Raw genomic sequence first — 13,589 nt, 5'->3', positions numbered from 1 at the left:
CCAAATTAAAAACTAAGATTGGTGCCCCACTCTCAAGTGAGTAATGCAGTTTGTTATTTTTCTCATACACATCTTGTTTCTCATTATGTGCCATGTTGTATTAATATTGCCATGTTGTATTAATATTTGCTTGCTGTTGGGTATAGTTATATTATTTTGTAACATACCGGTATGAAACAATTGTGATATCGGATATACTTACCCTGTGCACTTTGTACTTTCTATTGATCTGTCGTTTATTGATATACCAAGTTTGTACCTTTAAATATTTTTTGTACTTTCTCTTTTTTGTATTATTGTTACTTAAAAATTTCTTTATTAAAAAATATATTGAACCAGACTTTTCCCACCCCCCTCTGTCTGTTTAAATATTCCTCCACCGCTTCCCTAAATCTTTTCTCTAGCACAGCAGACCCCCTTCCATTTAGGTGTAAACCATCTTTGGCATATAGGTGGTACCCCAATGAAAAGTCAGCCCAGTGCTCTAAGAACCTAAACTCTTCCCTTTTACATCAGGACTTAAGCCAAGCATTTAGTTGTCTAAGCTTCCGGTGCCTTTGTTGTGTTGCTCATGGCACAGGCAATATTCTAGATAATATAACCTTGGAGATCCTTTCCTTCAACTTGAAACCTAGAATATATGGAAAATGGTTGATCCTTAAAAATCAGTTTAAAGAACTGTCATTGGTTTCAACGTAGACCCAGACAGCTGGGTCTTGCCCAGCTCACCCCAGTAATTTGTTCACTCCCCCACATGCTGAACCCTGGCATCAGGGAGGCAGCAAACCATTCAGTTGAAGGTATCCAGGCGACAAACTATTCTGTCAGCCTTACTAATCATAGAATCCACTATGACAACCAATTGTCTAGCTTTTCTAACCCCTACTAGATGGGCTGCTCTCCCGGCTGTTAGGGGTAGCAGTAACATCCAGGGTTGCCACCACAGGGTCTGCCACCTGTACATCTTCACATAGCTTTGCAAATTTGTTAGGGTGCTCAAACACAGAGTTGACCTTTCTTTTCTGGGAGCCCCCACCACTCCCTCCAACTACAGTAATCCAGCTTCCTACATGTTCATCCTGATTAACCTCTACACCCTCCACACCTATGCCATAAACTATCTGCTCAGTAAACAGGAGACACCTCTCAAAGTGATCCAGTGATTTCAGTGTTGCAATGCGCTTCTCTGGATCTCCATTGTGAGATTCAAGAAGGGTGACTTGCTCACATCTGTCACAGCGGTATTCACCTAGGAGCTGTTGCTCTATTTGTGCATACATATGGCAGACTGTGCACTGAACAAAACCTTCAACCTTGCTGCCTATCATTTTCCCAGTTACAATTTTTATTGGTTTCACAAAGTTATAAAAGATTACAGTTTTTAGTTATTTTAAAAAATCAACTCCTTTAGTTTTCAAACTTCTGTGTTTGACAACTGCACTTATAACCAGCCACTTAGCCAAAAGTGAGCAATATATAGATATACAATCTAAAAAGGAAAGCATAACCTTGAGATTGCATTCCAGTGGTGTCCAATCCCAGTCCATTAAGGGTACATACAGGCCAGGTTTTTCATATAAATAGATTTAATAGATTTTCACTTTGTAAACCATAGCTTACTGAATGTACTGCTGTCTGTACATTACTAAAAATGTGTGTGGATCCTGCTTTTAGAAGGACTCACCAGAAGAATTTATGTAGGCTGTAAAGGTGAATAACTATCAGTTATCAAGTTCATTGAAGGACACTTACTCGGGAAACATTTGGGCTTATACCACCACATGCAGGAGAAGCTACTAAGTTTAACAAAATTGCATCCTAAGGTGCTGGCATCAACTAGCAGATAACCCCACCTTTGCTGAAAAGTTTCAGTTTAATGCTAGCATCCAAGATGAAAGAATGCTTCTTCTTCTACATAACTTTGCTTTTTTTAAGGAGCTAAAATGTTTTTGTTCATGTAAGTTTACTTTTAATGCTTCCACAGCTGACTGTTTGGCAGTTGTAGCATAGACTATGGGTACTTACTGTAGTGGGTTATCTATCACAGTATTTCCTCCAGGCTGCAGAAGTCCTAAGAACTCATCTAGGAAGCTGTCTGCACATTTTTAACATTTTTAAGAAAACTTGCTACTATCGGTTACCCCGAACCAGGTGCGGGGCAGCTAAAAATATAAACACGCCAACATTGTATGACAATCTTTTTTTTCTTTTTGGATGGAAGGATGGAAAGAATTAGAACACCCGGCGTTCGTGTACGCGTCCCTCTGCGATTGCTGATGATATCAGTGCATACGTCCATCGACGGGGGTCGTAGCGGGAAATTCAAATATTTTGTATTGGATTCAATACAAAGTCCTGTATCCAATCCAATACAAAATAATCCAAAATATATTTATGTGGTTTTGTCTATAGGTATGTGACGTTGGACTCTGTTTTAAAATTTACCACACTAGAGAGGTGTTTTAGAAAAATATACTGCTATACAGTATACCGAATTATTGCATTTTCAGTATTTTTTATTTATTTATGCATTCTTGTTTAAGATGATTTTTGTGTTTTTTATTTAATTTTATTATTGAAGTTAATTTTTTTTTTTACATGATTGTGTGTTTCAAACTTTATTATATTCAGGATATCTACTAGACCCAAATTTCTGTAAGTTACAGGTCTACAATTTAAAAAAAAAAATTTCATGAAAAACAGTGTACCGCTTTTGGTACAGAAATCCAGACATCAGTGAAATGCCCAGGTGGTTAAACAATAGACTTTACTCACTAATCTTCGCCTTCCTAAAATATATACAAACACAGTTCCTTCAGAAAGTATTCAGACCCCCTTCACTTGCATGTTGCACCCTGATGCTATAAGCATCTAAAAAAAAATGTTCTCATTAATCTACGCTCAGTAACCCATAATGACAAAGTTAAAACAGAATTTTAGTCTCTTTTGTAAATGTATTATTAAAAAAAAAACTCATTTATTAAATCAAATAATCTAAAAACACGGGACGTGGTTCCTGTGCTGTGTGAATGCATTCTGTACAGGTTGTTCGCTTCCAGTTCTGGATTTTCATCTGAAGATATCATACAGTCATCAATTTGACTTTTTTATATATTTTATGAAGGTGAAGAAACGAGAAGATTGATCACCCAGGTTCACTCATGACAATGAGTGAACCTGTGTCTTTATAGTCTTGGAGAGCTTTAAAAAATAAGGCCCATTTTACACATTGCAGTGCTCAGCATTTAGAAGGTTTTGGTCTGTTTTTTTTTTATTAACATTAAGGTGCTTCGCATTCAAAATGAGTGGGCTGCTTCAAAGTCATTCAACTGCCAGCATATATTTGATTCATGCTCAATAAAATTTGATTTACCATTTTTAGAAGACAGTTGACTAATTGTACCTTTTTATTTGATGTCAAAAGTTTTAAAACTAGATTGGTAGAAAGGAAAAATGTTTCCAATACAGCTTTATGTTTATTTATAGATTCCATGTCTGTTCAGAAATTAAAGGGTTTGCTGTATCGTTTACTGAAGGTGCCAGGTTCTGAGTTAAAACTCACATATAAAAGTTCAAAGGTAAGTAACATTTTAGTCTTTAGCTTTCTGTTTATTGACATTTTTCACAACAAAAACTGGAACCAGATTGTTTTCACAAAGATTTATAGCGTCATAGTGACAAAAGTCTGCTTTTTACTGGGCCTGAGCCATCACTTTGGACTCCAAAGAAGTAAGTGGGTGGGTAAATGCATTTGCCCTAGTTAGGAAGAAAAGATAGGAGGATCGTTGGAAAAGCCTCCAAAACTCCAAGTAAGGTAAACTAGCTATGTCCTGGGGGCTTGAGAGATAAAATGTTGTGCGCTATATAAAATATCAGTGCAGAGATGAAGAAATCACAACTCCTCTGATTTTGGTAAGAAAAGACATTTCCGTAAAATGTGGGTGGAAAGGGTAAAATTCGTAAACTGGGAAAAGATAAATGACAAACTTCCCAGTAATCCAGTATACCCTCCGGATGCAGTCTTTAAGATTGTTTTCTATCCATTTACAGATTGAATTTTCTAAACCTATAGACCCTAACTTGCATATTAACCGTCTGTTGAGTACTGTATCATATGCTTTTGCAAAGTCCAAGTACACAATATCAACTTCTACTCCACTGTCTTTTTATTTACCCCCTCATAAAAAGAGAGTGAATTTGTCCAGCAACTGCAGTCTTTCTTGAATCCATGTTATCACATATTTATATTATTTTCTAGCAAAAACTCTTCTATGCATCTCTATATCTGAATATCTATATTTTTTCAACTATAGAAGTTAAACTTACCAGTCTATAGTTACTTTATAATGAGTTTGCTCCCTTTTTTAATATAGGTACGACATTGGCCTTACGCCAATCGATTTGTACCATACCATTAGACTATCAGGTCCATCACTATAAAAATTTGAAACAATGGCTTTGAAATAACTGAGCTCAGCTCTTTTAGGACATGTGGGTGTAATCCCTCAGGTCAGGTTTATCCAACTTTTGCTCAATCATATCAATTTGGAGTCATTCTCTCTTGTTTAAGCCTGTGACATTGCTATTGGCATTTTGCTCCACATTTTTCCTTTGTGTACACAGAGCTAAAACAAGTCTTTAGTGAGCTGTGGGACACATAGGTTTTAAATCTGCCTCTTAAACTTATTGCCATGGGTATATACAGTTAGGTCCATAAATATTTGGACAGACACAACTTTTTTCTAATCTTGGTTCTGTACATTACCACTAATAATTTTAAATGAAACAACTCAGATGCAGTTGAACTGCAGACTTTCAGCTTTAATTCAGTGGGAATCATTTCCATGGTGAAGGTTAAAACCCCTTTACAGTAGCCAACCAAGTGAACAACACTCTCCAAGAGGTAGGCATATCAATGTTCAAGTCTACCATAAAGAGAAGACTGCATGAAAGTAAATACAGAGGATGCACTGCTAGATAACTGTATTTTTCAGTGTGTTTGTGTAAAATGGAAATATTCCCATTTCTGTTGTATGTTCTCTGAGCACAATATTCCCTCCCAGTTCAAGTCAAGGATAGCCGCCTCCAATAATGGAAAATTTGTTCTCTTAAAATGTAATGTTTTTATCTTTTACATTTTTGCTTCCTGTTTATAACTAACATTAAATTAAATCCTATTTTATATGTATTTTTGTTATTAGCTTTGCTTTGTTTGAAAAATGTCCAGCAGAGTGGCACTTCTAGTTGGGATATCTATAAAATGTACTATAAAGTTATCTTGTATTAAATTAATACATTTCCCCTTTTTTGCGGTACCTGTAGTGCCATTAGCCCTGTCAATACCAGGGCAGTTAAAATCACCCTTGACTACCACTGCCCCAGGCTGTGGAGCCCTTTCTATCTGTGCAAGTAGTTCATTGTCTATGTCTTCCTTAGCACTGTGGGTCTATAGCAGACTCCAATAACTGTGTATGCATGCCTATATGCAAGGTCTACCAAGTATGCCACGCACATGCACTAAATGTAGGTACCCCTCTTTGGACATAGAAGTTATGACCCCAGCAGGCATACAAAGGATTACTTTTTTCTACTCTATTGGTGAAAATGAAGGTGTCCAGTTCACCACCAAATTCCACTTATTGAGTTGCTACTGCCACAAACAAGGTGGAATGTAAGTGAGTCTGGCACTGGTTTGAATATGTAAATTGTCCAATTTACAGTAGGGATACTAGAGATATATAACATTATATAACGTTTTTAAACCAAAAGTGGGGCATTGTGAGATGTCAACCCCTTTTTCCAGAATAAAGATAAAATCCCTACCCATAATCACAGTAACCTCACAAAAATGTAAAAGGCAATCAAGGACATGCTCTAGAAAGGTCACTTGAGTTAAAGATACCTGTGTGTTAGCTCGGCACAACTGCAGCACATCATGGATGGAAGGAACCTAAATAACAATGGTTTTTGAGCATTTGTAGAAATAGGATTACTTCTGTATAACAGGATTGCTTATCGCTTATCCCTTCTGCAATACAAAAACAAGACTTTGCTGTCATAGTTTTTCATTTTCAGACTAATTTTCATTAGTTATTTCATTAAGGACTTTAAGGGACTTGATATCCCCCTTCCCAAACACACAGCCAAAAACACAAATGCTATGCCTTGTGCAATAAATTTTACATTTGCAAGCAGTTTTTTTCTTTGTAGGGGAAATATACAAACGCTTGAATAAATGTGACATTTTCTGTTTAACTTTCAGATGGAGGGCAAAGAAATTGAACTTGAAAATGACTTAAAGCCCTTGCAGTTTTATTCCATAGAAAATGGAGACTGTGTTTTAGTCAGATGGTGATCATCCTTAGCAAATTCTTCTGATTTTTTCAAATGAATTTGGAGAAATGTAAATTATATTGCAATGTATATTAAACAGATTGGAATTGGAATATGCTGGCTGTTTTTTGTCATTCTTGTTTAACTGTTTTGTGTTAATGTTTTTAAAAAATGTTTGAAAAAATGGCAAAGTGTTTTTATAATATAACCCAGTGTTAAGCAATCCTTGTTGATATGAACAGGTTTAACTTTTTTGCAAGAAGGTCCTGATGATTGAAGAAATGCAAATGTTAATTGACCTAAAAAACTATGTACTGTTGGTGAGTCTTGTACAGATTTGGGAGAAAGCAAACCCATTAGTTTTGATAGAAAGTCTTTGAAACTATTTTTACTTTTTCACATCAGCCCCTGAATTTACTATAGCTGCTTGCATCACCCATAGAATGTGACTCTCGCAGCCTCCGGGTGATGCGAGCAGCTTCGGTGGTTTCAGTGGAGTGAGCGGGGCGGGGACATCCCCATCGCATCACCCGGCAAGATCTGTGACATCTTCCGGGTGGAGTGATGGATTGTAGGGGCGGGAAATTAAAAAGCAGATTACTATGTATTACTATTTTTTTATAGTAAACCACACAATAAAAGTATAAAAACACATTTTAGTGCACCAAGCATCATTGCCCAGTGCCCTGATTTACATTTTGCCCACTATTAGCCCTGACCTTGATCTGACCTTTGATGGTATATAAATCACTTTGTCTTTGACCTTGATTGTTCCTGACTGATTGCTGGAGACCACATGGCAAAAAATTGGTGCGGAGACAAACAAGCCGCTAAATTTTTAAATTTTTTGCTAAATTTTTTTATGCAAACGTGTGCTGCTATGTGTTTGCTAACTTTTTGAAATTTTTTGCTAATTTTTTTTATGCAAACATGTATGCTGCTGACATTTGGCTATTTTTGGGCTTGGTGCAGGGAGTTGTGGGCAAACCCCTGCAGAAGTGGTACTGGTCCAGGAACAAAATGATTGCCACTCCATTGTTTGGCACAGTCATGCCTGAATACCGCTTTTCCCTCATCATGAAGTAACTGCACTTCGCAAACAATGAGGAATTTGATGAGACTTCCCATCCTGCACCAAAACTGAAGAAAATTTGGGAAGTGTCTCAGATGATTCTACAAAATTTCCAGCAAACCATGTGCCAGAAAGAGATGTTAGCATTGAGGAAAGTCTAATGGCTTACAAGGGGCTTTACAATTTCTGGGCCTCCCATTAAAATAAGGGGTTCTAGACTTCCGGTTCCGGTGCCCATGTAGGAAGTGGTGTGCGGGCGGTGGCTCCGGCTCCTGAGTGTTCCCGTGCCTAGCAAACTTTACCCCGCGATCTCGCAGCAGACTGCTTTTGTTATGCAGGCTGCGGAGATCGGATGGAGCATTTCACCTCCTCAGCCCAAGCTTCTAATCGGCAGCAGCCACGACGGACAGGGGGGAAGGCATCTGGTTCAGCCAAAATGGCCGACGGCGCCATGGACCACATGGAGCTTCCTTCCAGCCCAGGTAGGGAATTTGATTCCCCAAGCAACACATTAGTCATAGATTACAAATTGCTGGCCCAGGAAGTCTCACACAGCTTGAAACCTAGCCTAGCCCAGTTTATAACAGAAGCTAAATCTCAGCAGATGCAACCTTTTACTGATACTAATAATAAGCATGGGGAGAATATCCAGAAGCTACAACAAAGAGTAAGTGATTTAGAAGATGACTTACTTACAGTGCGCTCGCAACAAAAACAGCTAGGAGATCATTGCATAACATTACAGGAGAAATTAACAGATTTAGAGAAAAGATCTAGGCACAATATTGTGCGGATAATTGCAGTACTGGAAACGTATAATGCAGTTTATGTGCAAAAACTGCACCTATACTATTCCTAATCTACAGGGATTTCCTAATCCTGTACCAGTGGAAAGAGCTCACAGGCTGGGACCATTGCAGCGCAATAGGCCCTTTCCAAGACCCATTATTGTGAATGATCTCTACTTCCCTGACAATGTCCAGCTGTTGAGAGCCTATCGGTCACATGAACACTTTACTATTGATAATACTAAAGTGATGCTTTTCTCGGATTATGCGGCCAAAAAGACAAAGCAAAGACAAGCTTTTTCACAGGTCTGCAAACAACTGATATCTAAAGGGTTAAGATTTGCCCTCATGTACCCAGCTGTACTTAAAATATTCACCACTGATAAAGAAGCACATACTTTTAAAGATCCACAACAGGCTATGGATTTTGTAGCTTCGCTGGATGATGTCGACCGTTCACCGCCAGACAAAGAATGTAGGCCACATTCCACTCACTCCTCTCCTGTTGCCCCCTCATGAGGTTTATCTTCCGCCATAAGTGTATAGGGAATGTTGAGTTTTAATTTTCCTCCCAAGTTCACATGGCACAAGCAGTACCAATGAGTAACGTAAGGGAAAGGAAAATAGGGAGGAAATTTTTTTTTTCCTGTCCATTAGAGGGAGCCGGTTGTCCACTTTTGAACACACCACAATTTCAAAAAAAAAGAAAGAAAACAAAAAAAAATGTATTCTCTTTTGCCATCAGTTTTACATGTTTGACAGCGAGTTTTTCACAACAGTAAAACCTGTTCAGGGTTTTTTTTTTTGAATTTCAATATTTCTCCACTGGGAAAAAAAGCAAGTCAAGCACAAGTAAGTTTTGCTATGACCTTTTTGTTGTTATCACTGTTTTTAATTTGTTCTGGCTTCTGATATACCCCGAATGTGCAATGCACCACTACATTATTGGAACGACTGTCTACTCCTCCCCCAATGCAGTTGTCCCCATTTGGTGGCAGTTATATTTTCTTGGGGCCACTCGGCTGGGATGGCTCCAGGCAACAAGAGTTAATTTAACTACAGTTCACTACTCTTTTTACATTTATGCCTCCTTGAATGAAAATTGTTTCTTGGAATATTAAAGGACTACGCTCCCCTCATAAATGCACCATGGTCCTCAGACACTTAAAAAAATTAAAGGGTGATATTGTGATCCTCCAAGAGGCGCATCTGCAGTCATCCTCATTCTATTTGCTGAGAAAAAGTTGGGTAGGCGAAGTCTGGGGTGCCTCTGCACATGGCAGACTTGCTGGTGTAATGATACTGCTACATAAAAGACTTCAATATACCATATCTAGTAAGTCTTGTGACCCTTCGGATGGCAGATGGGCTGCGTTAACTCTGCAATTTTCGGCCAATGCCTTTACGGCCAACAACCTTCTTGCAGTTGTGCAGAATCTTCCCTCAGATCCCATGTTGGTGGCGGGTGATTTTAATGCTACTGTTAGTACACTGGAAGACAGATGTCCACCTCTGCCGAAGCAGGGGTCTACTGTGTTAAATGACTCATCTTTTCAACTGTTTCTTTTAGCAACGGGTCTGATTGACTTTTGGAGGCATCTGCACCCTCTGGACAGAGACTATACCCATGTTTCTGCAGTACACTCTACTATGTCTCGGTTAGACACCATCTTGGTTTCAGCTGACCTGCTACTAAAGTTGGAGACGGCAACTATTCATCCCATAGTTATTTCAGATCATGCACCAGTACTTTTGTCTCTAACGGAGGGCTATTTGCACCAATCTGATTTTACCTGGCATTTTCCAGCTTTTCTAGCCAAAGATGAGCAATTTCAACAGCACCTGATGCACTCGTGCCTAGACTTTGAGTTTCACAATGCCGCCCACAAAAATACACCCCAATTATACTGGAATACAGCCAAGGCAATTCTAAGGGGTAGAATTATGGCCCAAAAAAAAAAGACATTAGCTAAATATATGGAAACCAGTAATCAGGCCCGTCAGGCTTACTTGCAATTTAAAAGGTCTCTATCAGCAAAGGATAGGGAAGAGTGGCTCCGCACTAAACGTGCTTGTGACTTTTGGCTGCATCGGTATGATACTACCATCCGTGCTTATAAATCGTCAGAATTTTTTAGATTTGGCAACAAATCAGGCCAACTACTTGCCAATCTAGCCAAAGGTTTTCGAGCACATCCAAGAGTTTGTGATTAGAGATGAGCGAATTTCTCAATAATTCGATTTGGCCGGTTCGCCAAATTTTTCGAAAAGATTAGCTTCAATCTGAGTTTATTCGCTGCGAATCGCATTAGAAAAAGGTCTATTTCTGGCCTACAGAGAGCCTTGATAGTGGTGTAGAACACTGTGCCTTGCAGTAACAAAAGTCAGTATGACATGCAGATGATAGCGGTCGCTATTAGAATCACTGCACACTTCACTTATTTGGGCAGTCACAGGGCCAAAAATGACTGTCTGGAGTTGGCGACAGAATCAGGAGGCTACAGAGTGGCACAATGACAGAGTCCGGAGGTGGCAGCATCAGAAGGAGGCCACAGAGTGGCACAATGACAGAGTCTGGAGGTGGCGGCAGCAGCAGCATGAGGAGACCACAGAGCGGCAAGGTGACATAGTGTGGAGGTGGCGGCAGCATCAGGAGACCACAGAGTGGCAAGGTGACATAGTGTGGAGATGGCAGCAGCAGCATGAGGAGACCACAGAGTGGCAAGGTGACATAGTGTGGAGATGGCAGCAGCAGCATCAGGAGACCACAAAGTGACCCGGTGACAGAGTGGGGAGGTGGGTAGCTATACCAGTACCCGCTGACGAAGGTGGGTGAAAGAAGAAGCACATGGCATCTGATGTGTGGCATCAGGCGGGTGGCAACATCAGAGTAGTAGCTGAGGCAGGTAGCCAGAAGAAACCAGTCTCTTTTGTTATAGTTTGGGTGAGGTGGCATGGATCATCTAATCAGATGCATCAGGCATTGGTGGGTGGAAATCCTGGTAGATCCACGCCTGGTTTATCTTGACAAAGGTAAGTCTCTCCACATTTTGGGTGGACAGGCGAGTTCTTTTTGGGGTAACTATGACCCCCGCCGCACTAAACACCCGCTCTGATGCCACACTACTGGCCGGGCAGGACAGCTTTTCCCTGGGCAAACTCGGCCAGTTGCGCCCACAAATCCAGTTTGTGCTGGTGAGTAGTTTCTTCATTATGCCGGTGAAGAAAGCACCTAGACTCAGGCTGCTGCTGATGGAGCTAGTACTGATCCTGCCACCACACCCCTCCCCAGCAGCCATGGCACTGGAACGTGAGTGCAGAGGGCCCCCCTGGTCAGACCTGCGAGAGGATGGACGATGGCGCAGATAGGCAGCGGCCAACTGTCTACTTAGGATGTCTCTGTAGATGTTCAGTTTGTCCTCCCTCTCAGCGGGTGTAAAAAAGGCCCCCATTTTGGACCATAAGCGAGGGTCCAACAAGGTGGAGAGCCAGAATACATCCCTCTGCCGAATTGTGACAATTCGGCTGTCACTACGCAAGCAAGTGAGCATGCAGCGGGCCATTTGTGCAAGTGACTCGGAGGGACTCTCTGCCTCCATCTCCACTGCATACTGCTACGCTGTGTCTGGGTCCTCTGCCTTGTCCTCCTCATCTCCCTCTTGCTCCTCTGGCTGAGTAGAAAAACCACCCATTTCCCTATACATTGCCTGTGCTCCAATGTCCTCCTCCTCCTCCAGTTCAGCCCCCACAGGACTAATGTGGCCGTGAGATCTAGGCGCCACATCTCCAGTCCCCTGACCAGCCAGATTTACCAGCATCTGTTCCAGGACATGAAGCAGTGGAATGACGTTGTTCATCCCATAGTCCTGGTGACTGACAAATAACATGGCCTCCTCAAAGGGCCTGAGCAAACGGCAGGTGTCACGCATGAGCTGCCACTGGCTGACATCGAAGTTACACATGGGAGTACTCCTATCCGCTTGGATCATCAAGAATTCGTTGATGGCCTTTCTGTGTTTAGTTGGTCCAACATATGGAGGGTGGAATTCCAACAGGTGGAAATGTCGCATATCAGCCTATGTTGGGGATGCCATTCTGCAGCTGCAGCTCAAGGAGGGTGTGCTTTGCGGTGTACGAATGGCTGAAGTGCATGCAAAGTTTCGTGGCCATTTTTATGATGTCTTGCAGATGGGTGGAAGACTTCAGGAACCGCTTGACAACCAGATTGAACCTGTGTGCCATGCAGGGCGCATGGCTCAGCCTTCCTTGATGCAGCGCCGACACCATGTTCTTCCCGTTGTCGGTCACCATGGTTCCAATTTTGAGTTGTCGCGGAGAAAGCCAGGATTCGATTTCCCCGATGAATGACACGGAGCAGTTCCTCCCGTGTGACTCCGTTCGCCCAGGCAAACCAGGTGCAGAACAGCGTGACATTGCTGTCCCCTGCACATGTGGTATTCTGGAGGGGCACTGTGAATTGTCCCTGCAGTGGAGGCTGAGGACGAGGAGGCAGAGGCAGACGTTGTTGCATGACCAGAGGCATGAGAATGTGGAGGGAGAAGCGGTGTCACGTGGCCAAGTTGCTGGTGTGGCTGTGCAGGAACCACATTCACCCAGTTGGGCCATAAAGGACATGTATTGTCCCTGTTGGTAGTTACAGCTCCACACGTCGGCGCTGCCGTGTACATCAGCAGACACCGACAGGCTCAAGGACTGGCCCGCCCTCTGTTCTACATATTTGTGCAGGGCTGGTACAGCCTTTTTCGCAAAGAAATGAGGGCTTGGGACTCTCCACCTCGGCTCGACACAAGCCATCAGTTCTCTGAAAGGTGCAGAGTTCACCACTTGGAAATGGAGGGACTGCAGCACCAGCATTTTGGACAGGAGCACATTCAGCTTCTGCGCCGTTGGATGAGTGCACGCATACTGTTGTCTCTTGGCAATCGCTTCGGTGATCGATTGCTGACAGAATGACAGACGAGGAGTAGGAGCAGGAGCATCTGGACTAGCAGAAGATGGAAATGACATACAGCTCCCTTCGGCTGAGGTGGTGAAGCCTTGACTGGCTGAAACCCAGTGTGTGCCACTGGGTGATGCAGCGGTTGCTGCGGCAGACTGGACCACCACATCGGAGCCACGGTCCTCCCAGGCCAGTTTATGGTGATGCTGCACATGTTGACACAGGGCCATGGTGCCAACAATGGCACCCTGGCCACGCTTCACCTTCTGCCCACATATTCTACATATGGCCATGTTAACCTCCTCCGGCGGCTTAACAAAAAACTGGCACACCGCCGAGTAGGGGATTTTCCCCCCAACACTCCGCACTGACTGACTGCTACCGCCGCTGCCTCAGTGAACCCCTGCACCACTACTTCCCGTGCGGGTAGGCTGAT

At 42.1% G+C, this 13,589-nt stretch overlaps 1 protein-coding gene across 1 annotated transcript in view; it reads left to right on the top strand.

Annotated features, from left to right (window-relative positions):
• Window positions 1-6,446, top strand: part of TBCE (tubulin folding cofactor E) — a gene marked incomplete in the record, with an annotated part of 197,671 nt that extends 191,225 nt beyond the window's left edge. The window contains 2 exon segments of the mRNA XM_072409203.1: window positions 3,487-3,578; window positions 6,263-6,446. Coding sequence (XP_072265304.1) covers window positions 3,487-3,578; window positions 6,263-6,355 — 185 coding nt within the window.
• Window positions 6,447-13,589: the final 7,143 nt, after the last annotated feature.

This window comes from Pyxicephalus adspersus, chromosome 4 (genome assembly GCF_032062135.1).
Source record: "Pyxicephalus adspersus chromosome 4, UCB_Pads_2.0, whole genome shotgun sequence".
NCBI classification, from domain to species: domain Eukaryota; kingdom Metazoa; phylum Chordata; class Amphibia; order Anura; family Pyxicephalidae; genus Pyxicephalus; species Pyxicephalus adspersus.
The sequence above is the reverse complement of the archived record's forward strand: the minus strand, read 5'-3'. Positions and strand labels throughout refer to the sequence as shown.